The 27,128-nt window shown below is 39.9% G+C and overlaps 1 protein-coding gene across 1 annotated transcript in view; it reads right to left on the bottom strand.

Annotated features, from left to right (window-relative positions):
- pcsk2 (proprotein convertase subtilisin/kexin type 2) overlaps positions 1–9,707 on the bottom strand; it is a 32,507-nt gene extending 22,800 nt beyond the window's left edge. The window contains exons 1-4 of the mRNA XM_073482146.1: positions 9,522–9,707; positions 7,660–7,764; positions 1,556–1,669; positions 999–1,107 (exon numbers count right to left, since the gene is read on the bottom strand). Of these exons, the coding sequence (XP_073338247.1) occupies positions 999–1,107; positions 1,556–1,669; positions 7,660–7,764; positions 9,522–9,707 (514 nt within the window). The remainder of the gene's footprint in view (positions 1–998; positions 1,108–1,555; positions 1,670–7,659; positions 7,765–9,521) is intronic.
- Between the last annotated feature and the right edge of the window lie 17,421 nt (positions 9,708–27,128).

Raw genomic sequence — 27,128 nt, forward strand, 5'->3', positions numbered from 1 at the left:
CAACAGATTTGAATTAGTGTTTGTTGGTTAATACCAGCTTCTCAAGGGTGATAATTCACTACTTTTCTCTGGTTATCATAAAATGAAAATCTTTGGATTTTAAACTAGAGATTTTAACAAGCCATCTGGGGCTCTGTGTGGTTAGGCTACAGTATATCACAGACGTATCAGGTGGCATCAGTGGCTGAGGTTAGTTTAGAAATGGAGTCCGAGAACATAAACTAACGTCTGGCTTCCAACACAACTCAGAAGTTCCACAGAGCCCCTTTAAGAGGTCTAACTTTTCATTATGAATTATTTTAGGATTATTTAACTTTATGAAACATATTTATACCTACATATTTATTCATCTTACTATTCTGCAAATAATGTTCCTGCCACTAGTTGCAGTTGTGCACATTTCAGCAACCTGAAGTAGGCTGTTGAGTGCCAATTTTACTGGTCCAATAGGAAAATAGTGTGTCTCATCTGGTTGCAACACAAGGCATGCAGTAAAAAAAATAAATAAATGAATAAATACAATTATTTAATGTTGCTTTCAACCTATACAGGAAGGATTAAATGCTTGTTGAGGAGAGAAAATTCCCTTAAATCTAAGGCGTCAAAAAATAAGTTGACATTTTAGATGCATGGTTTTCTCTGCACACTGGCATTTAGCTTTTGGAAAACTAGATCTAATTACTTATATGACATCAATATTTGATAATATCATCTTCAAAAAAAAAAGACTGACAAATTAATCTGAATACCAATAGATACCGATATATCTGTCAGAGGCCAATATCAGGCAATAATACCAGCCAATACAGGCAGGCTCTAATTCTTTATGACCAGTTATATACAAACATATCAGTGGTCATCTTACATAGTCTAAAAAGCGGCCGTTTATTTCTAATCATTGTACTGTTAAACAAATATGAAAAAAGTGCTTAATTAAATCAGTATAATTAATATGTGCAGGTATAATTGAGTGCTTTCAGATGGCACTTTACACTCACCATCGTCCATGATTGCAATGGTGACTCCTTTGCCTGTGTAGCCCAGTTGCCAAGCTTCAGCCACATTAAGATCCAGCCCAGGGGTCCCGTCTGCCTGGCCTGTGTTTATCTAATCACTCAGACAATATGGAGAACATCCATGACTCATGGCACCCAGGTGAGCCTCCATTAGAAAATCAGTCAACACGGAGGAAGTCTGTGTGTGTGTGTGTGTGTGTGTGTGTGCTTGGGGGCGGGAGAGTGAAGGTGAGAAGAAGGGGAAGTAAATGTCAGCGTTACGGCACATTCATCTGATGCAGCAGATGAATGACGGCTGGCTTGCCGTGGCCTAAAAGTCACGGTTGCCAGTTAGCGTAACTAGATGGGAGGAAACTAGGCGGCATGAATGCAGTGACAAGATGGCACAGGCGGTATTGGCCAGGGTAATTAAGCAATGAATAACGTTGATTCAGGAAGTAGTGGGGAATATGGATGGCCTCTGAGTAATTAAGGTGGAGGAATGTGGGTAAGTCCGAAAGGTCAGGCGCATGCAGACAGCTGCTTTGCTGATTACTCACCAGATACCACTGTTTGGTGAATAGAGGGTCACTCATGTTGACTTCAATATCATTGATATCTCTGTAGCCTCGCTTCTGACGACTGAAACCCTCCTGCTCAAAGACATTCTTAACCTGCGGGAGAAAGCAAAAGAAATACCAGGTCAGGTCTGCAATGATCTCACATAACATTTTATAAAAGCATCATACAAAGAGCAAAAGGAAATCCAGGGGCATAGGGCTATAAAAAGGATTTCATATGAATAGTGAGATGTAGGCATGTGCTACTCTGTGCACAGGAAATCAGCAAACCCAGCTGTGCTCTACTGTAGCATGAAGGCAGAACATCATGTAAATCAAAAGGGCTATTCTTCTGCTTCTAATCAGACGGGCTGCAGCTGGAGCCAAGGCTTCCAAACTCACCTGCCACACAAGCGACAAGGTTTTTTTTTCCACTCTTGCCACAGCAATTACACTCACAAATACGCCCGTGTTTCTTTGAATCATCAAAGACACTTGGGCAGATGAACAGCTGTGTTTTGGATTACAAATGCTTAATGCTGCCACAATACCCTTTATCAGGCAGATAACATAGGACAGAGCACATAAATGGCAGTAATAAACGCCTTAGATGAAATCCAGTTGCTTGATTGGCTGGTGGCTGTCATCAGAATGATTGCGTGTCATTTCTGCTGAATTTAGAAATTCATCTCTGTCAGTAATCCTGAAGACAACTGTGAGGTTTCCTGTGAGGTTTCATCTAACAGCCACCTTCACATGGAGAAGGTTAAGGAGAGGGAAGGACGAGTCATTTAATCTATTAGAGTCTGGCAATATCTAAACCAAACCTGAAGTGAAGCTCTCAATTTGAAATGTATCACCAACAATCCCGCTTGTCATGAAGGTCTCAAGGACAAAGATTTCAAGGGTTTTGGTTCTTTTGTATCTCTCTCTCACTGTCTCTTTATGTACTAAAGGTGTAGAAGAAATTCCGGAGGCTGCATTTTCTTAACATAAAACATGTCAACACTACAAATGAATCTATACAATAAACACTGCATTGACTTTAAATCTATTTTAATGCCTATAGTGATGCAAATAATAACAAAAAACAGACAATCTTGAAGTGGGGTCACCATCCGCAACGCCCGTCAACATGATGACATTCTGACCCATGAGTACAAAGTAGCCATTATAACATTATTACATAAGTCAAACTACTAAAACTCAGACTTTATTTTGATCTGAAGAAGAAGAAGAGGAATATTTATATATGTCATATATCATACATTGTACAACATGGGGAAACTGGTACTCAGCATTTAACCCATCCCCAGGGAACAGTGGGCAGCAGACTTGCCCGGGGACCAACTCTAGATCTCAGTCTGTGCCTTGGTAAAGGGAGAATCTGGAGAACTGGAGAATCAAGTACCTGGAGAAAACCTGTTGTGATGCCATTGCACTGAGAATAATCTGTCCACGGCCTGACATAACACCTGGCAAAACCACTTCTGTGGTAGTTCCCAATACAATATAAGTCTCCGGGAACACATTTTGCCATGATGACACACACACAAGCAGACTCACAAAGTGAAACATTACAAAAAATGTATTGTTTTTAGTTTTACAGCTACATCTTGAAATGAAGCCCATTCACCAGAATAAAATGTTAACATTTTACATTTTTTGCAAATAGGCCTTACGCTCAGATTTGTACCTGTCATATGTACCATATTTACATTTCTACAATTTCTGTCAGATCACTTTCACAATACATGTATATGAGCGGACTCTCATGTCTCCGGTGGCGGTGGTGTTACAGCTGGACAAGACAGCTGTCAAGTCAGAGACCACTGTTCAAGACTGTGTTTCAACATTTCTGAGCGTTAAAAATACAAAAACAGAATTCTCCCATTAACTTTTCTGGTGTGCAGACTATTTTGTTTTTCGCTTGTCTATTTCACCTTGTGTTTTATTGGTTATGGATGTGAATGCTGCTATAACCATTTCACATGTATAAGCATGAAACCACTGGATATTTTAATGAGATGGTGGGACATTTTGCAGCAGTGTTTGGGGCGACAAATCTAGGTATGTTAAGCCAAACTATTGTCTTTGCCTAACCCTGAGCAAGTGTTTTTTGTGCCTAAAGAGACCATTAGTGACAGTATTGTCAAAACACAATTGAAAATGTAACCTAAAGAAACATAAGGTTGTAACATAACAACATGTCTGTTGTTTGCAGAGACATACATTGCCAGCATTTATTCTGGTGATTGGGTTGGAAAATAGGTCCCTTTGACTAAATGTTCCTCTTGTGCTTACCCTTAGCAAATTCACTCTTGTGTGACAGCGAGAAACAGGCATTGTCCAGTGTGTTTGCCACCACAGATAAGAGAGCAGAGCAGCACTTAAGATGGCCTTTTTAAATGGCCAAAGCCTATTCATCCAGATCCTTCTTTTATGGCATACTCTAAGCAATCAGGAGGCACACACACTGTAAATCAATGTGTCAGTGAGTCCTTTAAAGACAAGTCAGTCCTGAGGAAACTGGATTTGCATATCACTCTTTTATTTGATGGATTTTAAAATGGTCCAAATAATTTCACCATTGTTTTATTTGTCTCTTTTTGAATAGGCCTCATGTTAAGTTTGCTGTCACATCATTTCGTTCTCACTCAGAGGGGAAACTACCTGCACCTACATTATCCCTGCAGTTCCCCCTCCTTTCTATCCATCATCAATTTATTCCATCACTTGGCAGGAGAGTTGGTATTTCCCTTGAGACAGCATGTCATACTGCCCACTCACAACATCAAACAGTGCCCATGCACCACCATCACTCTCCGCCTTTGCCCACTGCCTGCTCACAACGCTTCAGTTCACTTCAAATCAAAGAGCACTGCGCTGCACTCTCTCTCCTTTCTCCCCGTCCTAATTTCCCTCTTGGCTTTTCCCAGGCATGTGTCTCTTTCAGGGTCAAGCTCATTCACAAACATTTATTCAATTTTCTATATTACCCGCCTGTGTTTACTTCCCAGTATGCCTTAAATAGATTTTGAATGTACTCGTCTCATGTAAAAAACATGGGAGGAAGGAACCGTTGATGGATGGATGGATGGATTGGAAGGGTAAAGGCACGGATGTCTACTTGAATAGATGTTTCATTTGAAATCAATGTGAGACATGAAAAGCACAAGAGAGGGCAAGGACAAGTAGGGAAAGATGAAGAGAAATGCTAGGAAAAGATAGCGGGTGAGTTAGAAGTGGGTCAACATGCTGCACTAATAGAGTCCAACAAAGAACAGGGCTCCTGGGACACTAAGGAATCCATCCAATACACTCCACAGTGGCGCTGCTCCTCAATTAGACAAGTATGTGAAATGAGCATGTAATGACTGAATAAATGAATTTTAAAAAGTCATTTAGCAGGCTACCACAAAACACACAACTTTTTCAACCTTTAAATTGATATTTAGTGCTGTCTTTGCATGTATTTCACGATTTATTTTTGACACAACTGCAGGTGTAAAAACCAAGATATGTCCACGGCTCTACCCTGAAAGATGCGAGAAAGACACTTCAGAATAATAAACAGGCAACATTAAATCAAGCGAGCTGACCTTGTCCATTCCAGACATGCACAGAAATCAATAACTGCAGTGTCGCGTATGAGCATGTCCAGCATCTGATTAAAACCCAGCATCTGGAACGTGGACCTGCCCATGTCCTTGCTGTCTCATTTCCATTAGCTGTATTAGCTCGGTGGAGTGGCTCGCATTTATTTTCATTAGCACCTCTCACAACCGCAATTAGAGAGGTTAGTTGATTGTCTGCAGCAGGACCTCCACTTTTCACCGCCTCCGTCAGTGGACAGAGCTAAACAGGCAGAGTGTGCTAAATAAAAACTGTTTTATTTAGATAAGAGCTTGAAGACAGAGCAAATCTTTGTGTTTTATATTACGAGGAAAAGTTCAACCACACTATCAATTGGTTGAATTCAGCCTCTGAAATGTGAACATTTTGCTGCTTTTCCTAGCAAGTATTTGAGTATTTTTGAGTTTTGGACTGTTGGACAGAAGGAAAGAAAGTAATTACAGTCTGTCACCTTGAGCTTGGGGAAGCTGTGGTGGACATTTGTCTAATATTTTCTGAGCCTGTAGACCAAATGATTTATGGTTAATTGAGAAAATAATCAGCAGATTAGTTCTTAATGAAAATAACCCATAGGTGCAGTCCTATTATGAAGATAAAGTGACACACTGCATGCAGGTACTCATTCAAAATGTTGATCACTCATTATCACCCAACACACTAGCCAAAGACATACTGACAAACATATTTAGGCCTGTCACAACACCTTTTCTTGTTGGATGATATATTTTCTAAGTTATAATTGCAGTAAACAACATTGTCATTTTAAGACCATTGTATGCCAATGATATAATAATAATATAATAGCATAATAATGCAAGCACTACCTTTGAAAGAACAATGGAAATTTGATTCTTTAAGATCCCCTCTACACATGGTTTATGTATATATAACAATTCTCTAATGTATATCTGACAAGGGGGAAAAAAGTATAAATGTCACATAAAACCCTCAAAATGGCAACTTTTCCATTTCCCATAACAATATACAAATATGCAAATGGCCAATAAAGTCCATTCTCAGTGTATGTGCACTGGAGGCTTCAAGTTTCTACATCACACTTGTTTATGCTGGATATTGGACCTAAATTGACTTCCAAACACTCGCTTTCAGCAATGAATGTGAAAACAGCCTTCTAGTGTCAAACTCTGCACCTACATGTACATCTTCCAATATATACATATGTATATATATATATATATGTATGTATATATATATGTATGTATATATATATATATATATATATATATATATATATATATATATATATTGAAGATATTTTGAAAATCACTGGACTTGAAATATAGATATAATATATATTATATTGAAAGAGCACATTGGCATATTGGAACACATCTCACGTTACCATAATTTACAATAATTTAGCATTTACAATGCAATACTACCTCCTGATAGAACAAGACCTAGGCTTCTTCATTATCATGCATCATATCGAAGGCTTTATTGTAAAATACAGAAATTGAACATACCAAGGACACACAAGGCAATAAAGAAGAAAAATCACCAAAAGCCGAGAGTTGTAGTAGCCTAAGGGATTTAGAGCTATATATTGAATAAGCGGTATTCCACAGGGGTCTGAGGAGTCTGACAGCTTTTTCTTGGAAGAAGACAGAAAGAAAGTCAGAAAGTATCAAGGATCTGAGGCTGTGATGCAGCTTCTTATTAAAGTATGTCTACAGCGTAGTTTAGTTATGTAGACATCAAACAATACCATCATCTGTTTATCTCAGCAACCAGTGACAAGCAGCCTCTGCCATTGTATTCCAAGTACTACACTATAGCTCGTTGGAAATTCACTTATGATTATTCCAGTTTTAGAGATTTTCTTTTACAATTAAGTTTCAAATATTTAATTTGAAGCATTCGGTTGGTGGATGGAAACACTCATTTATTATCATCGTGCAGCCTGGAGAATGATTTCCTGTCGATAACCGCTGGTATATCAATCACTGTTTGACTTGACAGTCGCTATAATGAATGCAAAAATTAAGACTGCCTGGGGCACTGTTACTGATATCATCTTTGTACACCAGAACAACTTCCAAAACACTGAAAATGCTCACACAGTTCATATTCTATACTCAGAAGGTCATTATTGTGCATTATGAAAGAATAATAATGTTTTCTTTTATGTATATTTGATGGCATTAGCCTGCGGAGACCACACAATTTCTTTTTTTTTCTGTCATATTTTGTCATTTTTTTTAATCTTACATTTTGACTTTTAAATCTATTGCTCTGTCTGCTCTGTGTACATGCAAGCTAGGTGCATCTAACTTTCTCATCTGTGATATTAAAGCAATTCGTTTACACTGTATTCTACATGAAATCTAGCCTCAAAATAACCACTGTCATGCAAAGTGAAAGGGGAGCCATGCCACACTATGCACATGCGTACAGGAAACATTCAGTGTGCTTTTCTCAGGGTTCATCCCCGCATGTATGCTTACCCTGCGGTCTTTTTGGAGCTGCTGTCTGCTGCGGGCGCTGCGTTTGCTACGCCTCTTTGAAGTGTCCTGAGGATAGAAGTGAAAGAGTCCCTCTCCAAAGGGAAGCTGATCGGGGGGGAGCCAGAGAGGAAAATGGATCAGGAGCAAGAAGCAGAGATGAGGACAAACAAAGGCAGCAATCAGAAAGTGTGTGAGTGACAAATACAAAAAAATACAATCAATCATAAATGGGAGGAGAAGGACAGCAGGTGGGAACAAGGGCTCTGATTCCCTGGCTTTCACTGAGGGTCTATTTTAAGGCAGTGGAGAACAGAGTGGGAATCAACCATAATAAATCACAAGGGCAGGCAAATGAGATGCATCATCCAGAGCTGTCCCTCCGGCACAGATTAAAGACCCCCGTATGCTTTGGTAACAGCCAGGGTACAGGTCAATCCTCAAAATAAATGCTTTCAGATGCGCCTGTCAGATCTAATGTGGAAATGAAATTCTCATGGAAGGACGAGGATTATTCCTATCTTCCCCTGCTCTTTAATTCTACCGCTGTTGGCCAAAACAAATAGACAATAGCTGGTGTATGTGATGCAAAAAACAAAAAGGGCAAACACTGCACTTCCATTGAGAGCTCTTTTAGTTATTAAGCTGATCAGCGATCTCTTTCGCTCTCTTTTATCTCTTTGTGCTCACATCGGTATGTTTCTCCCGGTCTAGTTAATTAAGCAACAATAGGAGATAATTCGAATGACACAGACATTGTTTAATGGTGCGTATCCCATTAAGACAAATATAGCTGCCGTTTACATAACCTGGGAGGCAGGCAGACAGAAGATGGGGTTGGGGGTGGGGGGGGGTGGGGACACTAGTGCACATATATATCACTTTATGATGAGTTACAGATAGAACCAGTGTAAGTGTATGTGTGTGTGGGGGGTTATCACTGAGAGGAAAATCCTCATTCTGAGGAGCGCAGACACCTTTCTGTTCACTGCTACGCCTCACTAGCTATGGCTCCAGCCAATTTCACCCACACATTTATTTTGACATGTGACAAGGCACACACACTGTCAGGGAATTATTTCCATCAGTGTGCCATTAATGGCTTGTTAGTTCTTTTGACATATTGCGACGCGTGCTGCATTTGTGCAGCTATTTAGTAAGACATGTTGTCTCAGGTGAGTAACATGCCATGTTTATAGAGGGGAGGCCATGTATGTCACGAGATGCAATGTGATTACATCTATTGTAGAGAGAAATAAGGCTGGGATACCCCTTCTAATAAATCAGGTGCTCGATGAAAATTACAAAAACATTTTCATCTTCTTTAACGCACAACGATGGAATTTATCATATTGTCAAGAATAAGACCACAACTTCATGATGTGAGAAACCCCCTGCTGATGTAAATGGTTGTGTTTTTATTTTTTTCCGTCACACAAAAAAACCCACAAAAGTGTCTTTTGCTTTACAAGAGACTGAAAATGGATGACATAAATTACGACCTGGACAGCTTTGCCTTCCAAGGGGCCATAGGCCAATGGGCAATTTACCAACTAGGGCCTGGGCTGTTAGTAGGAATGACGTCATCAAAATAAGCAAAAGTGTGATGAAGTCAAACCAAATTAAAAACCTTTTGAAGCCTCTCTTTATGTTCTCCACTGGACTGCTTTTGAGGCCAAACACAGCATGTTTGGCTATTTATAACAGCGAGAATGATTGAAAAACGTTGCCAAATAGGTTTATAGTTTGGTAGTTTAAGACTAATTTATTTTGCAATAATAAATCGTTTAATAAAGTTTCGTTCTTACAAGAGAAAAACACACAAAACATTGCTCTGCGCGCCAGTCTTTTCCGAGCATCCTTACCTTTCGGGCACTCTGGAACCCATGTTGTGCTGCAAGTTGGTGCGCCTCATCCTGTGCGTCCTCATGCAACTGAACCAGGAGATGGTCCGTTAAGGCTCCTTCTGCAGCCTGCGTCGCAAACAGCAGCAGCGCGTTCAGCAGCACTGTAAATCCCATGGCTGTCCCATGTCGGGGAGATCCGCGCATCGTGTCTGGCGTTGTGTCAATCCGCCTGTCTGCCTGCCCGAATGAAAAAACAGTGTGCGGGATGCTCCTCGCTCGAGATGGGAAGAGGAGGAGGAGGAAGAAGAGGAGGAGGAGGAGGATGTAAAGGGGGTCGAATCAAAGCTTTTGCGGACGCATCTCCTCGTCGTCAGCTGATGAGACCACTGTGAAGTTGTAACCTATTTCACCGAGGTGCAGCCGCTCGTGCTGCTGGTGGTTCGAGTGGGGATGGTTGTGTGTTGGAGCCAAACCTGCATCCTCAGCTTTCTATCTCTCCTCCTCCTCCTCCTCCTCCTCTTCCTCCTCCTCCTCTCATCCGTAATTCATTTACCTTACTCGCTCGGGTACTTTCTGCGCGTGACGTTGTACCAATGGGCTCCGGCGGGTGTGTCCCGTTGTTTCCTCTCCCGGATGAGCTCGGGGACACTTTTCAGCACCTTGGAGAATTCCTCCCATCGTCCTTTAGAGTCGATGGGGATTTTATTGATTACCTATGAGAAGCCGTTTAGGCCAAAAATATATTATCTGATGCTGGCACATAATATCCCAATATAAATGTGCCATTTATAGCCCTCGGTGACCTGTCTAAAGGAATTCCTCATTAATATTAATATTTATATAGATAACATCTTACTATAGGTAAATCTGTACAGTAGAATTCTATAATATAAAATGTCTTCTTTTTTTTCTGACATATTGCATGGCCCTGTTATGACCAGCCTGACCCTCTTTGTGTAGTGGAATGTAAGAACAGCTTCACTGGACTATAATTGGTCATTTGGATGTGAATAGCTGGTTGTTAGCTCGCCCTGTAAAAGAAAGTCTGCGCATACAAAGGCTGCTCATTAAAGGACTCCAGTTCCCCTGCTGCTATAGTCTACGGTACATGAAGGTGATATGGGGCTGCTGTGGACTGATGTAACAGTGATGTGCATATGTGAGGATGTAGTGAGCAAGAGGGAGGAATTAGTTTCTCTGGATGTGACACTACTAATTTCTCTTATTCAGGCAGGGTTCAGTCAAAAGGACTCGTATACTGTATGGGCTCTGCTGCACAGCTGGCAGTTGTTACTACTGTGGTCTGTACAGTTCATTGCCCTGCTTAAATAAAAAGCCCCCTGAGCCACTTTCACTCAGTGGCCCATTTAAGAATCAGCAGGTTCTCGGATTAATAGAACTCTGTGTGTGAGCTTGTGCATAAGTGTGTGGGCATTTATGTTTGTCTGATTTCAAATCCCGTCTGAAAACACATCTATTTTCTTCCCAAAATGACTGACTGTTCTTCACATCAACAAGCTTTTCATGGATTCTAATCGAATTATTAACAGTATTACCTATATTTGTGTGCATGTACAAATGTGTGTGTATTTGTGTTTTGCTGCTTTTACCAACTTGTAAAGTGCGCAGAGACTCTCTGGGCAATGTGCACTTTAACTGAAGTAAAACTGAACTGCAAATGTCACCTGTCATAATTCATTCTGTCAGCCTCTAAAAACCCACAGTCTCCAAAGTAGTTACATGCTTTCAAGGGAAAGTTCACCCAAAAATCAAACTTCAGTTATTAACTACTCGCCTCCATGCCGATGGAAAGTCAGGTCAAGTTCTGTCATGCACAAAACGTTTCTGGAGCTTAACAGGAAACCATGTTTGCCTAAACAAGTGAAATAGATGGGGACTCATTCTAAACCTTAAAGAAACTGATAAAATTGCTCCATACAGCTCATCTGGCATAATCCAAGTCCCTGTAAGCCCAGAGATCCCAAATTGACTTGAAAGACGTTATTTACACTCTCAACACGCGGTCAGGCTTGTGCAACCACTTCAGACAGTGTCCATGCTAACGCTTTTAGCTTAGCAGCTACGGTGAAGATTTAGGTTAAAAAAAGGATCCAAATAACACATTTAAATCAATTTGGGACCTCAGCGCATCCAGAGATAAAATTGTTACCCCACTTACCTATAATCACGTACCCACCTGCCCTCCCCTCGTGAGCAGCATGAAAGATACACTTGTCAGTAATACTGTACTGTACACTGAGTACTGTATTCTGAATATACTTGTATCTGGTATTTTATATTACATGCTATTAATTTACTGTAAAACAATATTGAAAATAAGATAAAAATAAGAAATGCATAGCCAGCCAGTCAATTTTGACTGTTTGTTCTTTTGTTTTTTTTACATTTTAAAACAAGTCCCAATCTACTTCAGTTGTTTTGAGAATCCTGCAACACTGTTTTTCTGTGAAGCTCCAGAAATGTTTTGTGGACTTCACCCGACTTTCCAATAGCATGAAGGTGAGGTGTTAACAACTACATTTTCATTTTCGGGTGTACTTTTTCCTTTAAGGGTCAAGCTAGCTCAACAAAATGGTATTGGATAGGGCTAAAAAAAAATTAAAAAGTCCTGCTTCCATAAAACCAGTTTAAATTGTGACCCCAGTGATGAGAAATGATTAGATTTCATGCTCTGCAGTTTTACCAGTAAATGATTTCACCTGTTCTGTTAAAAGTGAGATAAAATGCACATGAGGAGAGTGAGCACAGCTTTATAAAATATTCACATTCATATTTTATGAACCGTGTTTTGTATTCAAAGTGTTCATCTCTGTTAAGTCAGTATGCATTGGTTTAAAAGATACCAATCTATCATCATTATTACGTGCTGTCACGTGCAACATCCCCCATTCCATAATGTTGTTTGAAAGGTGTGGTAACAGGCACAATAGCACGTGGATAAGCCATCACAGAAGTGTGGAAAAATAATGAAGGTGGATTTTCTATAAGTGGATCCGCTATACTAATCACTGTTTCTGTGCTCCCTCCAGACCTCCTCCCACACTCCTGCAATTCTGCAGCCCAGAGATTATTTATTTAGCTCGGGCAAACTAACATCCTTTCCCTTCTTCATCAGTACACCATTCTTCACTGCTGCTTCCACGCTCCTGTTTTGACTGTACGGTTACCTCTTCCTCATATATGTGTGGGAAACCTGTAAAGAAATAGTGCAGCATCTTCTGCTTTTAGACAGTCAGGGGGTTTTCTGACAAATCACCAACAATTGACGTTGTGAGCGTAGTGGGCGTTTGTATGCCTTTAGAACTGCTCCAGCTCCCACTGTGTGAAGTTATTCTCAAAGACTATGACACCTCTGCTCTCGGCAGGTATGCCTGTAATTCATGAAGGAGGGAACGGACTCAATTTGACATGGTGGAAATCATGTTGTGCAGTCCATAATTAAGTTGCTTATTATAATACTCATCAACACAAGCGGTTCCTGGTATACAAAGAAATGTGGTCTGTTGATGTTTGGTAAAATAATAAATTAAGAGCACATTGTCTTACGGGTCTTGGGGAGAACTAGTGCATATGTTAAAAAGTAGAATGAAGCCTTTTTTGTTTTGAAAAGGAGGAAAAATGTGTGGAATAACAAAGGTGATATCTCTGGTTGTACTGTATCAATTTTGTGCAATGCAAGAACACCCATGCAGTAGTCCTCGCTAAGACCTGTTAACACACTTTAATATGTAAAATTAATGGAGTTACCCTTGAAGACACAGAATGATTATAGATTTTAATCAGCTGACTCTGTCCTGATGCTAAGGTGTTTGGTTAAGTGAACAGTGGATGGATAAAGACTGACTTTTAGAAATTACAAGACAAAAAGTACAAGACATCTTGGGAATCAATAGCACAAGACGCAAGGACATTCAGTCAACTCATATTTTTTTATTCTGAAGTGCACTTTTGCTCCATTTGCTTTTATTTAATGATCAAGAGTTGCTTGATCTCATTGAACTGCATTGTGAGAATGAAGAATAAGGAGAATTGGGATTTTCAAGTTGAAATACTTTTAACTAAATGTCTACAGAATAACAACAGAATAGGGCTTGAGATATCGGTTGAACATGTTGTGCCTTTTCATCCCTCTCCTCACAAGAAAGAAAAACAATATGTGCCAGATGCATCTGTGATTGCACACACAACAATTTCACTGCATTGGAAATGTCTCAGTCCTCCTCATTATCCCCATAGCTTCGGGATCTTTATTTATATATACTTTTGGGAAGCTTCAGAACACAATTCATTAAAGATTGAACTCTTTATAATCTTTTGTTATGTAATTTACTGACTTCATTGGAAACTTAACAGTCCATAATAATAATATAATAATATGTTCACATAGTCGCTCTTACTGTTGTTCCAGATAAACAATATTGAAATATAATGGACTGACTGTTTATTTTAAGCAGTGGGGACTGTTGGAAATTATTTTTACAATGTTTTTAATTAGATATACCCTATACTATATACTGTCTGTGTAGAGATGACCTAACATTAATGGAGCTGCTCAAATGCATGGCCGGTATCTGCAGCAGTGTCAAAGGAGGAGCTGAACAACATGGATCTTTAATTTTTCATACTCGCCTGAGGCTGGAGTCGATGCAGGCTGTCTGTCAGTGTTTCTGCTATGAGTTTCAGTGAGAACATGAGTGATTATACAGGCAGCTGCAAACTGAGACTCAGCATATAATCAAGCATGCAGAAAAGCTAAAACACAAAACCATGACTAAGCCTAGGCAACCTTTGCCACCAACCTTTCTACCAGATTGTCTGCTAACTCTCACAGTCAAGAATATTGACCTGCTGTCAATCTTCCCTCCTGCACTGTGGTGTTTTAAATGTTAAATGGAATCAATACAGAAACACCTAATATGTTTGCACTGAAGCGCGCTGTTTTTGGATATTTTACATGCAGTTTATGAATAGTTTATGACCAAAGAGAGCTCCCATTCCTCTGCTCTCATTTAGATGCTGATTTAATGGTCACACTTCGCAACAAGGTTCACAAAAATGTGAGGAGTGAGTAAGGAATGGATCAAAAACGACTTGACAGTTAGTGAATAGCTAATGAGTAATTCCTGAATAACTGTGATTCGAGGACCATATAGTAGATAATGATGAGTTACTGGAGAACAGACTGGAAGATACTAAATCATTAGGTAATTAATAGTTCATGAATATCTGAGAATCAACTTACTGAACACTTTCTTCATGAGTTGTTCCTGATTAATTATCAACCACCCACTGATTGGCGCCAACTGATGACTCATAAATTACAAATTACTGAATCATTAGTTTCTTATTGTGTACCTTCAAGGAAAGTGGGGCATCATACTGAGTAGTTACCCAATAGACTCATTAAATACTAATTACTTAATAATCAGTTACTCTTTTTTTGAGAGTTCAAAATTAGTTCTTTAATAACAGACCAGAGACAGACACAAATATTTGAATCATAATATTCACACCACATATACATTCATAATCACTTATATTTTTGTGTACCTCAAGTGTTACAGATTTAACCAACACTTAAATGCAAACATTCCCTAAGAGAGCGAGTGAGTGTGAACTTATTGGAAAACCTCAAGCAAAGACCTGCAAATGAAACTGTGAGCACCGAATTACAGTTTCCCTCTCTATTAGCGTCACAGAACTTCAGAGCAGCACAGAGAGACAGAGATAAGGCGACAAAAAAAGGAAAAGGCCTTTCTTATCCCTCCCTGAAGTTAAGCTGTCATTACTGCTCCGTCAGTTCCAGCCAGTGTTGTGGGACGGGATGTCTCAGAGCGAGTGGGGGATTGTGGGTACTATATCCCCATTGATTGCAGTGCGGATAATGTCAGGAGGTGCGCTTCTAATGGCTCACTCTCTGTGTCTCTCTGCTCCTCTCTCTCTATATCATAGGATGCTGGTTCTGTGAGATAAGATGCCAGCCTTCACAGGTAGACAGATATCAAGAAACCACAGACTGCACTGGTCTTCATAATGGCAGAGGGTTGACAAGTGATGACATATCGTTATCCCACTGTCTCTTGCCTTAGATCATTGAGTTTGACTTCAGCAGCGGTCTTTGACATGAGACACCCGAGCAGGCAGTTAAATGATTCTTGGTTCAGTCATATGCTTCAGTTGTGGGACACTGGATGTAATTAATAAACAAAGCCTTAGCAAAAATGGACACATATCAAATATAGGTTTTTTTGGAGGTGCAAAGACTCCTGGTTCTAATATATGAAGTTGCCAGAGTAATTCACTGGATTTAATTGCAGCTATTCTACAAGTAGATTGGGCTGTAACACTGTGTTTTACAGATCTATTACCTCCATCAGGCCAGCTGGAGAGGCAGATAGCAGGGGGCAGGGGGACAACACCAGTTTATGTTGGGCTTGATGTGCTGTGAGGCGTGGCAGACAGCAAGGCCAACTCAGGTGGAAACATCAGCTCAGTTTGCCATGGACCACACAACACAACACAACACAGAGGAAGATTAAACTGAACTCATCGCTCTCCTTCTTTCTTTACTCCACTCTGTCACTTTCTCTCTCCTTTTCCCATCTGCAAATCAGTATATTATTAACCATTTCCGCCCCCCTCCATCTCTTAAAAATCATTATGTTGTCCTGTATGGGCTGTTTGCATCCCCCCTGCAGAACTGAGGCAGTCTCAGCAAAGACTACCATGCGGGAAACAGGTAATTCCAGCATAACACTCAGCTTTCATTTATGAGGTCCAGTGCTACACTGTGATGTTTTGATTTTTCTCTCCACGGGGTGCTAGCAGCTAATATGGACACTATTGATATTCCTGCCTGTGCGTCTGCTTCGCCTTGAGCTAACATAATATAAAATGTAAGATACTATACTTCTATCATAGAGAGTCTATCATGTTGTCTATTCAGAAAGGTTTCATTCTCACAAAGGGCAATTTTCACCACATATTGGACATCTGCTTCTTAACATGAACATTTTACTGTGATAAGGGTGTTACCAACCTTGCTATAGGTGTTCAGTATAAAAAAGTAATCTGGTACACGATACACTACAATGATCTGATACAGTGACAATATCCAAATCACAGTATGTCTTCATTAAAACTACTGTTTAATTGATTATGTTATCTGCCATATTTTCATATTGTAAAAGTATCATGTTATGTCTATTGTTGCAGCACCTCTATTCAAGCTCTGTTTGTACACTCTGTTTCAGTGTCTTTCTCTTTAAGGCCTCTCTCACTAAAAGCCTGGTCTGCTGTGATTTGTTATTTTTTGTGCCACTTGGGGGCGGTGTAAAAAAGCAGTGAACACAACACTGACATTTGACATTTTTGGCACCTTTTACCTTGACCTGCCAAATTTGTTAGCATGCAGCTGTGTATACACATCCAGCAGACATGTAGCATTATCATTCACTTGCAGTTGTCGTCCCGGACACCTGACAAATGTAAGTCCCATATTCGATTCCTGATGGAAATACCTGGCTCTTTTCACTGCTAAATGCTCCACCAGCTAGACACTAACTGTTTACTAATGTTCACTAGTTGCTAACTGTGTACACATGTTAGCAACAGGCGTGCAGGTAGGATTGTGGCCGACCCCTCCCATCCCGGTCACAGTCTTTTTGACACTCTCCCCTCTGGCAGGAGGCTGCGGTCCATCAGGACCAAAACCTCCCGCCACATGAACAGTTTCTTCCCCTTTGCAGTTGGGATCCTTAACAAGTCCCGGGACCCCCACCCCCACCCCCACTGACACTGACATTGACTCTTGCACTCAAACTCATCACCGCCCTTGATATCTTTGCATTACATTAATGCAGAATTTGTACATCTTTTATTTTTCATATTTTTTAAGTATTTTTTTCTTTTTAATATTTATTATAGTCACTGTTTGTTAATTGTTTATTGTCTTCAATGTATGCACCTTATTCACCTAGACAAATTCCTTGTTGGTGTAAAATCCTTCTTGGCAATAAATCTGTTTCTGATTCTGATTTCTGATTCTGATGGTTTTTGGAACATTTTTTTAATGAAAACACAATGTGTCTGCCAGAAAAGATGATAAGGTCATTCTACCTTAAGTGGGCCTGGGTCAGAGTGGTCACTAACTCCTGGGCTAACTCCCTTCACATCAGCATGTGGCAAGCAAAACGCAAGAACTTGGCTTTGGTCTTGACGAGTTGTCACATTTATTAACGACAAATAGCTTAAACTCACTCTCTCTCTCTCTCTCTCTCTCTTTCTCTCTCTCTCTCTCTCTCTCTCTCTCTCTCTCTCTCTCTCGACCGTACACTCACTAACATTTCGCACACAACACACTACTCTTTGAATCATTCCTTAAAGGATTTAGCTACTTGTAAACACATCTTAGCTTAAAAACACATTTTAGTCAGATTTCCCTGATGCTTATGCCCAGCAGGGATGCAAATCAGACTTAGGTGGGTTGCGGAGCTTGCAGTAACCTGATAAAGATGATCCAAACACCAAAGCTGTGGGCGGAGAAATAACCCTCTGTTGCTTGCTCACTATAAGTGAAGTTTGTGATCCATTGTTAAGGTGCTTTCATACAATGAGCAGTTGCCACTGACACCTCCATTGTTGTCAATTTTCAGTGTATACAGTGGCTGGGAAGAGCGGCTGCCACTTTCATTAATGCGCATTGCTCCTTGTATTTGTTTTTTGATGGCTTAATCAGCAAAACTTGCAATATTAACCATTTCCCCTATTTTAAGCTACAACCTACTTTTTTTTCAAGCTGTGTGATGACATTGTTGTAAGCGGATAGCAGGAGCTTGTGGTGTACAGGTTGGTGAATGGAGGTAGCCAGCAGCTGTGTTGTGCCCAGTTGATTACAGCTTAAAGAGCCTCTGTGAAATGATTGTCCTGGCTTCAAAACCTTTTTTATAGACAAAAAAAACTAAATTAATCATTACAATGTATGTTCTGGAAAGCAGTGGATAAATGTAAAGCCACAATGTTATTTCACCAGCTGCGTAATGTTTTATTCAACAACTGAAAAAAAACAAAAACATGTAATTGCTTTCCTTCCCAGAAATGAAATAAACATGTCTTTTCTCTACCCAGCTCCCGCTATAAATCTCTGTACAAATGAAGCATAAACCTACTAGGCTCTTGCCAAGGCTTAGCATCAATATGGAGAAAAATGCCCCATATTATTAATGGTCTCTTGAAAAACAATCCGCCATCGCAGCCCGTAGTGGTGTAGCTCTCGCACAGCTTCTCTCGCACACAGAGCAGCGATGGCACCACCTGCTTTGTTATTCAAAGCATATTCCGAATATAAATTTAGTTTAATTGGAAAAGGAAAACAACTGTGCGAGCAAAGATTATGCATAATCACAATAATTATTTCCCTCTGTGTATTACTTATTTCGAGGTGAGTATTCTGTGCTGCCTAATGAATGCACCACCTAGGAGGGAATAAAAGGACATGCAAATTAACGTCAGAGATGAATCACATTCATTGAGAGCGAGAGAGGATGAAAAAAAAACAATCAGGCTGATTTGATTAATTAGCAAACTCATTCTGACTTTGAAGGAAACAGCATCTTTCTTAAGCTGCCAAAAAATATCAATATTAGGACATTTCAAGACTGTGTCGTTGATTGTGCTCATTTCCAAAAATTCTGGTGATTCTGTGACAGTCCAATTACTGGGCCATCTAAACCTGATTCTATCATTTCATGCCTTTCTCACTGTAAAAAATCTTCTTTCAAAAGGTCTCTGGGTTTCTCCTTTACTGCTAATGAAACGTATCCAAACAGTGCCCCAAGCTGCACTGATCTTATTATTTTATTGTAATATCATCAGATTGAGTTTTAGGTAGAGAAGGATCACGTTGTTCGCTTATTTTGAGCCGAGCCCATTAACGAGCAGCTACTGCTCTGTGTCACATAATTGGATGATTTGTCAAAAACACAACAGCGATCAGCAAAATAATATGAACGGGTGCTTAACAGTTTACAGTAAGTTTGTGGATGAGCAGTTTTCATCTCTGAGCTAAGCATTTACACCCAGTGTGTGTTCACAAATCATGTTGATGTCATGACTGCAGTGGTGCACTAATTGCCATTACTAGTGTATCATGATGAGTGCACCCCAACATGCCAGAATCAAACACCCTCAAACACATTTGCTGCTGATGATTTTGATTGGACGCTGTGGCAAACATTACCTCAAAGTTAATCTTTCTAATCAAGCTTCCTGAGCTGGACCTAGTCCTCCTTCACAGCACTGCCAACTTTCCCATTTCCTTTCATACATTCATTAAGTCGTCAGCAAAGTCAGCCACCTCCAATCTGATGTCTGAGCAATTATCAGCTTCAGTCGGGCAGTGACGTCTGACGATGCAGTGTTTAACATTGCATGCCTTTTTAAGAGTCTGATGAGACAGTCTGACCTTTGAGGCACAACAGGAAATAATCACCATGTTACTAAGGTCACTGTGACAGACCCTGTTGAGCTCCATGTCCTTAATCTGTACATATATGTGGAAATGTTGACGTTAGCAATAAAGGTCATCATTTCCATCTGTTTCTAGTCATTAGAAACTGTGTGTGAACTTGATTCGTATTTTGTCAAAAATCTAAATAATAACCTTTGATCATGACCGCACAGCCAACTGTAAAAAAAGATCTGAAATTGTATTGAATTATTATTAATTTTACAGATGTTCCCTGTATTTTGAAATACAATTACAAAAGCAGATGTGAATTTTCTAATGTAAAATAACATGGAAAATCTGTAACTGAATAACCATGATTTCCATCTTTTAACTGAAATTTATTTTTTCACATAAAATACTTTCCAAAATTTGATTTAATTGTAAAGTTAACTACTTTACTGTGTAGACAATGCTCGACTGTGATGCTTAGGACAGTGCTGTGAGTATTAGAATTTAATCGTTTTAAATGTGTAAATATCCTTAATTAACATAAATAGGCAAAAAAAAAAAATATTGCATACAATAAAAGCTAAGAACTGTATTTCAATTACGGAAAATTACAGTTTTTTTCCGAGAGATATTTTCTGTTGTTTTACATTATTTTGTGCCCCCTGCTGCTGGAATATTAAGCTATTTTTACAGTACACAACTAAAGCCCAGTCACTAGAACAACGTGTATGTACCTTTTATACATATCATATCAACATTTCTACAATACTTGTCATATTACATTCAGATTACATGTATGAGCTTTTCCTTAGGAGGAGTAGGGGATGCTGGTCAAGACCACTTTGACCAACGTTCACTTCCCGTCATAACTGACAAAACCGCGTAATTTTAGTGACCGTCACAACCTTTTACAGCTGTCTTTGTGGCAACAATAATGTGTTATGTTAACTAGAATTTCTAGCCATGTTGTGTTGACAAAACCATACAACTGGGTTTAAGCCAAAACACGATCTTCTAATGATCCTTACTAAGTGGTTAATGTGCCTAAGCCTAATTAAATCTTAAGCACAGCATTGTTACAACATTAAATTGAAAATTGAAATGTAAAGTTGACACATATTCATGGTTTGAAGAAATGAACAATGCCAACATTTATCCTGTTGCAAAACGTCAACAGATGTTTTGCCAAGAGGCTAATTTCTAATGTGTCTGTGACTACAGGAAGGGGACAGCCCAAGTGACCTTGGCCGGATATGATGGCAATGGGGATGTAACATGCAAACAGCACACACAGCAGTCTCTGTGTGTGGGCTCTGATGCTCTTTCCATTTTAAAAGGACATTAAGGGCTAATGGTAATGGTATCTCAGAGGTTTCCAAGCCTCTTTCCAGTATTACCCTATACACGAGCAGCCAGGGAGCACAGTCCATTAAGAAAGCAAACAATGGATATTTTTCATAGACAGCATAGGACACAGGGAAAACACGGCTGTGACACAAACAATGAGTGACGTATCATGTGCTTAAGCGATTCGGCAATGCTCAAAGTTAATAACTCAAACAAACAGCCAGGAAGGAATAAATGAAAGAGCAGATTTTCAATGGAAAAGCGTGATAAGGAGTAAACATTTCCTCGACCCGAGACACAAAGTCATTAATGCAACCACTTGACATTTAAGCATCAGTTGCTGTGAACAAAGGTTACAATGGATGCAGAGAAATGCTCTGTAAAAAAGCAATCTATTGTATGTGTGCATGTGCATTATGCGTGTGGGTGAGCACGTTTTTCCATGTGGCTCTTCAGTGATTACGTCTTTTGTTCGTTAACAGTGCGCACACAAGCTGCAGCGGGGACTCTCACGGGAACATGGAGTTTGACACCTCTCTTCAAACTCTTAACACAGATGTGAGAAGCTGCATGTTTGATCCAGCCTGGGATTAGTGATGGCCACAGTTTCTTTATGGCTCAGTAGCTGCACAGAGTTGACAGCAGCTAAGCAGTGCCGTTCTGACTATGAAGTCAGCATAGCTTATTAGCAGTCTTGTCCTGTGCTGATTAATTTATTCAGTGTGGCTTCATTTATTTAATCAAGAAAAGGTGATTAACTGCATATAGTTTCATTGTTTTCACTTCATAACTTTACCAACCACAGCCACATTGCATTGGACATTATTAAAAGCTGATGTTCACTTCATTAAAATCAGTCAGCTGTGCAGTTAGGTGCAACACTTCACTCAACACCTTCTCCATGGATCCACCGTGCCACCGTAAAAATAGGCAGCGAAGCAAAGTGTGTAAATAAACCCCGCGCTGGCCGCTCCAGGAGGGTCAATAAAACTACAAGCTGAAATGCATTTAGAGATCTTCAATGAGAATCTCATTGTTCATTCTACCCCTGCGATTTGCGAGGATACCCCAGCCAATCAATACAAGGACCATTAGGCTTAACAAACCTGGCTCGTGTATAAACTGCCCACAGCCTCTTTGAAGCAAAATAACATGTCTGCCTACCTGGAATGGCTCAGAGGCAGGTGGTTTGCACTAAGCAGGATGTTATTTTATTCCAACATACTGTATTATGACGCACATTTGTCAGTCAGGTTAATGTGCATGTGGTGATGCAGATAACCCCTGACTACATGCTGAATACCTCGAATACAGGCATGTGCAAGTGCTCTGTTTAAGCTACAATTTGACATCCAGCAAATAGAGTAATACATGACCATTTTTTTCCATAATGAGAAGTTCTGTTACAGCAGTTTTTTTTACACCACTGTCAGTCATGTCACTCTCCGGCAACAAGCTTCGGGTGGCTGCAAGAATGAGATATGGATGTTGAAAGAAACAGGACGAAACCTAATAGATGAACCACGCACAGTCAGACTCAGTTTGCTGACACAGTGCACCAACATTTGACATTTAAAGTGAGAGCTGCTATGCTTAAAGCACCCTTTAAATAATAACTCAGTGATCAAAAGTCATCACTCTTGGAAGAACAGAAATACTGTTTAGTGTTGTTCACTTACCATTCATTTAAATATATCTAATGAATTTTGAGTTGTCTCTGACAATAGAGCGTGTTGGGAACCATTATGTAAACGTAATGAGCCAAATAAGGCAATTCTCCCCACTTTGTGTGCATTACAATGCTCATTCACTATAAGATATTATGGCCTAATTTAAAATGGTATTGTGTGTTACTTAACTAATTAACATTTCCATATGATTATTGCTGCTAAAGTAAAAAAAAAAAATCTACAGAAAATATTAACAGGACATAGAAATGAAGCACAAAGCAGCAAATGTTCCTTGTGAACTCCATATATTCTGCTGTGTGTTCATCCACATACGTATGTGAGCGGAAACTAACCGAGAGATCCTGCAACACACAATTTTGTTTCACCACTTAATTGCTTTACTTAGCCTCACTGCTTTTGTAATGGGTAATTGGTTGTCATGACAAACACTTAGTCTATTCATAGCTCAGAGGCTTGTGCAAAAACCCCTGTGCAAAAACATTTGAAGACAGGATGTAGAGGACTTCTGACGGAAGCTTACTATGTCTTCATAAGCCAGGGCGAAAGGGAATGATAGCATGTTATTTCTCTTCTCCACACATAATCTATCAGCCTGATGCAGGCAGACTCCTTGGGATAAAATGATCCCAACCTTTTAGTTACATACCAGAGAACAGTCACTCAGTATTAGAGCCCTAACATAGGCCCGATGAAGGAAAATTAAGAAAAAGAAATGCAATGAATCACACTCAAGAGCATGCCTCTACTGGAATTTCAAGTTTTTTTCTTTGAAACTGTTGACAATTTCATGACATGTGAGCATCAACCAAAGGAGACAGCATTCTCAAAGACCTCCAGCCACATGTTCGTTGAACACATGCATTATTCATGTGGCAAGGAAATGATTGGACAAGACAGTGAAGTATCTGTGACATCCAAGTCATGATCATGTAACTGAAGTAGAGCACGGCAGGTAGATCGGTCAGCTGATATTTGCTGTCAAAGATATATTAGAGATATATATTGGCATATATATTGTCTGATATTCGCCGAAAAGGAAAACTGTTTCTGTTGATTTTTTACAGAACATAATGCAGCAAAAAAGGATATTTTTACACAAAAAACATGAAAAACTGTCCCCAAAATCAGTACTAAACTTGGTAAAAGGGCATTTAAGATTGCCCCTCCCTCTCATGCAATCAGTTACAAAAGTGTCTGAATCTTTTCGAGCTGGTCTCACCGGATGCATTTAAAGTGATTCTAAATGACCTGGAAGAAAGGACATCTGGTTGTCGATGTTTTGATGTTGATGAATGTTTCAGCATTTTATGATTTTAATTGTTATATGTATTGTTATATTGTTATCTGCAGTCATGTAACTGCTGCCTGTCTGGGCCAGGACTCTCTTGAAAAAGAGATTTTTGATCTCAATGAGATCAAAATAAAAAGATAATGAAGCGGCAATTGTAAATATTAGTCTCATTTTTCGGGAGTCAGATTCTTTGTTTGCTTGCTATATCTAGCAAACTCCAACTTATTTAACCCAGTAGTTATGTATAAAAACTCGCTGGAGCCAAAGCTAAGACATATAGCACTTTATGTCTCATATTAATATCTCTATTGCCATTCTTTAATCAGTTTTTAAATTATCTGCGAAGGTTTAAACTTTTTTACTACATGAAATTACTGCTTTTATTGTGTTGTCTTTTAGTTTGATGTTTTTATATGTACTTTATGTATTTTACCATGAGACATAACATAGGCAGAACCATGCAACAGTGAAAGACACATTTCCAGTATTGCCTGCATTAATGGACAATAAAGTTTTTTGAATCTTGAATCTTGAAAAACTGGCCAGCTATCCAGCTAACTGTTAGAAATGCTCTAAGTGCATTATGTACAGTATGACTACAAGTTCTTAAAGCAGTATTCATTGATTTTTGGCCACTTGGGGGCAGCAGAGCAAGTTTTAAACACCACATTGACATATAATCTGTTTTATGTGATATTAGTTGTGGTGAATATGTCAGCAAACTGCTGCTTGTTTATATTTTCAGCAACAGAGGCATCTAGCCCCTTGCTAAACTTGTCCTTGAGCCAACTAACTAGATAACATTAGGCGAGAGGCAGGGTACACTCTGGACAACTCACCACCTCACACAGGCCTGAAGCATAGAAACATACAACCATTTTTAGATTGGATTAGATTAGATTCAACTTTATTGTCATTGTGCACAGTACAGGTACAGAGACAACGAAATGCAGTTAGCGTCTAACTAGAAGTGCAAAGTATGTACAGTATAAATAGTGCAGCAAAGACAGATATTACAATATGTACAGTATATAAATAAATAGAGTGTAGTAGGACTAGGTACAGTATGTACAGTGTATAAACATTACTGGCAGTACTAAGGGAAGATGGTTTGTACAGTATATAAGTGTTATAGCAGTACTAAAGGTGGGGTTTAGATGAAGTATAGAATAGTGAGAGTAGTGCAGTGTCCGGGTGGGGTGGGGGTGGGGATCAGTCACTGGGGGAAGGAGTGTGGGGGGTCAGGGTGCAGTTGGTCGTCACTGGGGTGTGGAGTTCAGTAGGGTGACAGACGCAGGGAAAAAGCTTCCCCTGAACCTACTGATCCGGGTGCGGAGAGACCTGTAGCGCCTCCCGGAGGGGAGGAGGGAGGAATCGGTTATGTGTTGGGCAGTTTTCACCACCCTCTGCAGTGCTTTTCGGTCAGAGACAGAGCAGTTGTCATACCATACTGTGACACAGTTGTTAAGGATGCTCTCGATGGTGCAGCGGTAGAAGTTCACCAGAATCCGAGGAGACAGATGGACCTTCTTTAGTCTCCTCAGGAAGAAGAGACGCTGGTGAGCCTTCTTGATCAGGGTGGAGGTGTTGAGGGTCCAAGAGAGGTCCTCGGAGATGTGGACACCCAGAAACTTGAAGCTGGTGACACGCTCAACCTTTGTCCCGTTGATATGGATGGGGGTGTGCGTGCCATCATTTGACTTTCTGTAGTCCACAATGAGCTCTTTGGTCTTCTTGGTGTTGAGAGCCAAGTTGTTGTTGGCGCACCACGCTGTTAGGTGCTGGACCTCCTCCCTGTAGGCCAACTCATCGTTGTTGCTGATGAGACCAACCACCGTTGTGTCGTCTGCAAACTTACCGATGGTGTTTGAACCATGTCCAGGTGTGCAGTCGTAGGTGAAGAGGGAGTAAAGGAGGTGGCTCAGCACACATCCTTGTGGAACGCCAGTGCTCAGGCATGAGGGTTGAGGAGGTGTGGAGTTTGGTGTTTGTTGATCAGTTTGGAGGGGATGATGGTGTTGAATGCTGAACTGAAGTCAATGAACAGCATTCTCACATAGGTGTTACAGTTGTCAAGGTGGGAGAGGGTGAAGTGAAGCGCCATGGCGATGGCATCTTCCATACTCCTGTTAAAACTTCAGTTGCCTGAACAGGGACTTGAACCCTGGACCCTCAGATTAAAAGTCTGATGCTCTACCGACTCCAGGCTCATTCACACTTATATTTACACCTGACAGAGACTTACAATGAGGAGCAGGATTAGCATTTATTCAATGTAATGTTTGATGAATTTAAGTCGAATATTCACCCAGGTCTGTGCAGAGAAGCACCCTGATCTAAATCTGATAAGATGAAACAGATTTATGTATATTTAATGATCTTATGTCGGATTACTTATTTTTTATGCACCATATCCATATGCACTTAACTTTAAATCCAGACATTTAATCTCACATGATTTAAGGATACCATTTGGCTCACAACAAATGGTATCAAACAAATATTTGTTTCATGAAATCACATAGCAAAAAAGCAAATCAATAGTAAAAGGAGCCTGACTGACAAGATAAACCTTAATCCAATGATGACTGGATGATTTATTTCCCCCAACAGACAACATACTGCCATTTTCATGTTAGAGCTAGCCACTAGCTGGACCTTTAATCAGGTATTTATCTTCTATTACGTCTGTAACTAATGTACCAAAAATGAGGTCTCTCGATTTGCATAAATTTGTTGGACATTACAGGCTAATAGCTGCACCTAATTTCTTCATGGTATCAGTCATTTCCTGTCTTTTTAGTTCAGCTTTATGACCT

This window comes from Pagrus major, chromosome 15 (assembly GCF_040436345.1).
Source record: "Pagrus major chromosome 15, Pma_NU_1.0".
NCBI classification, from domain to species: Eukaryota; Metazoa; Chordata; class Actinopteri; order Spariformes; family Sparidae; genus Pagrus; species Pagrus major.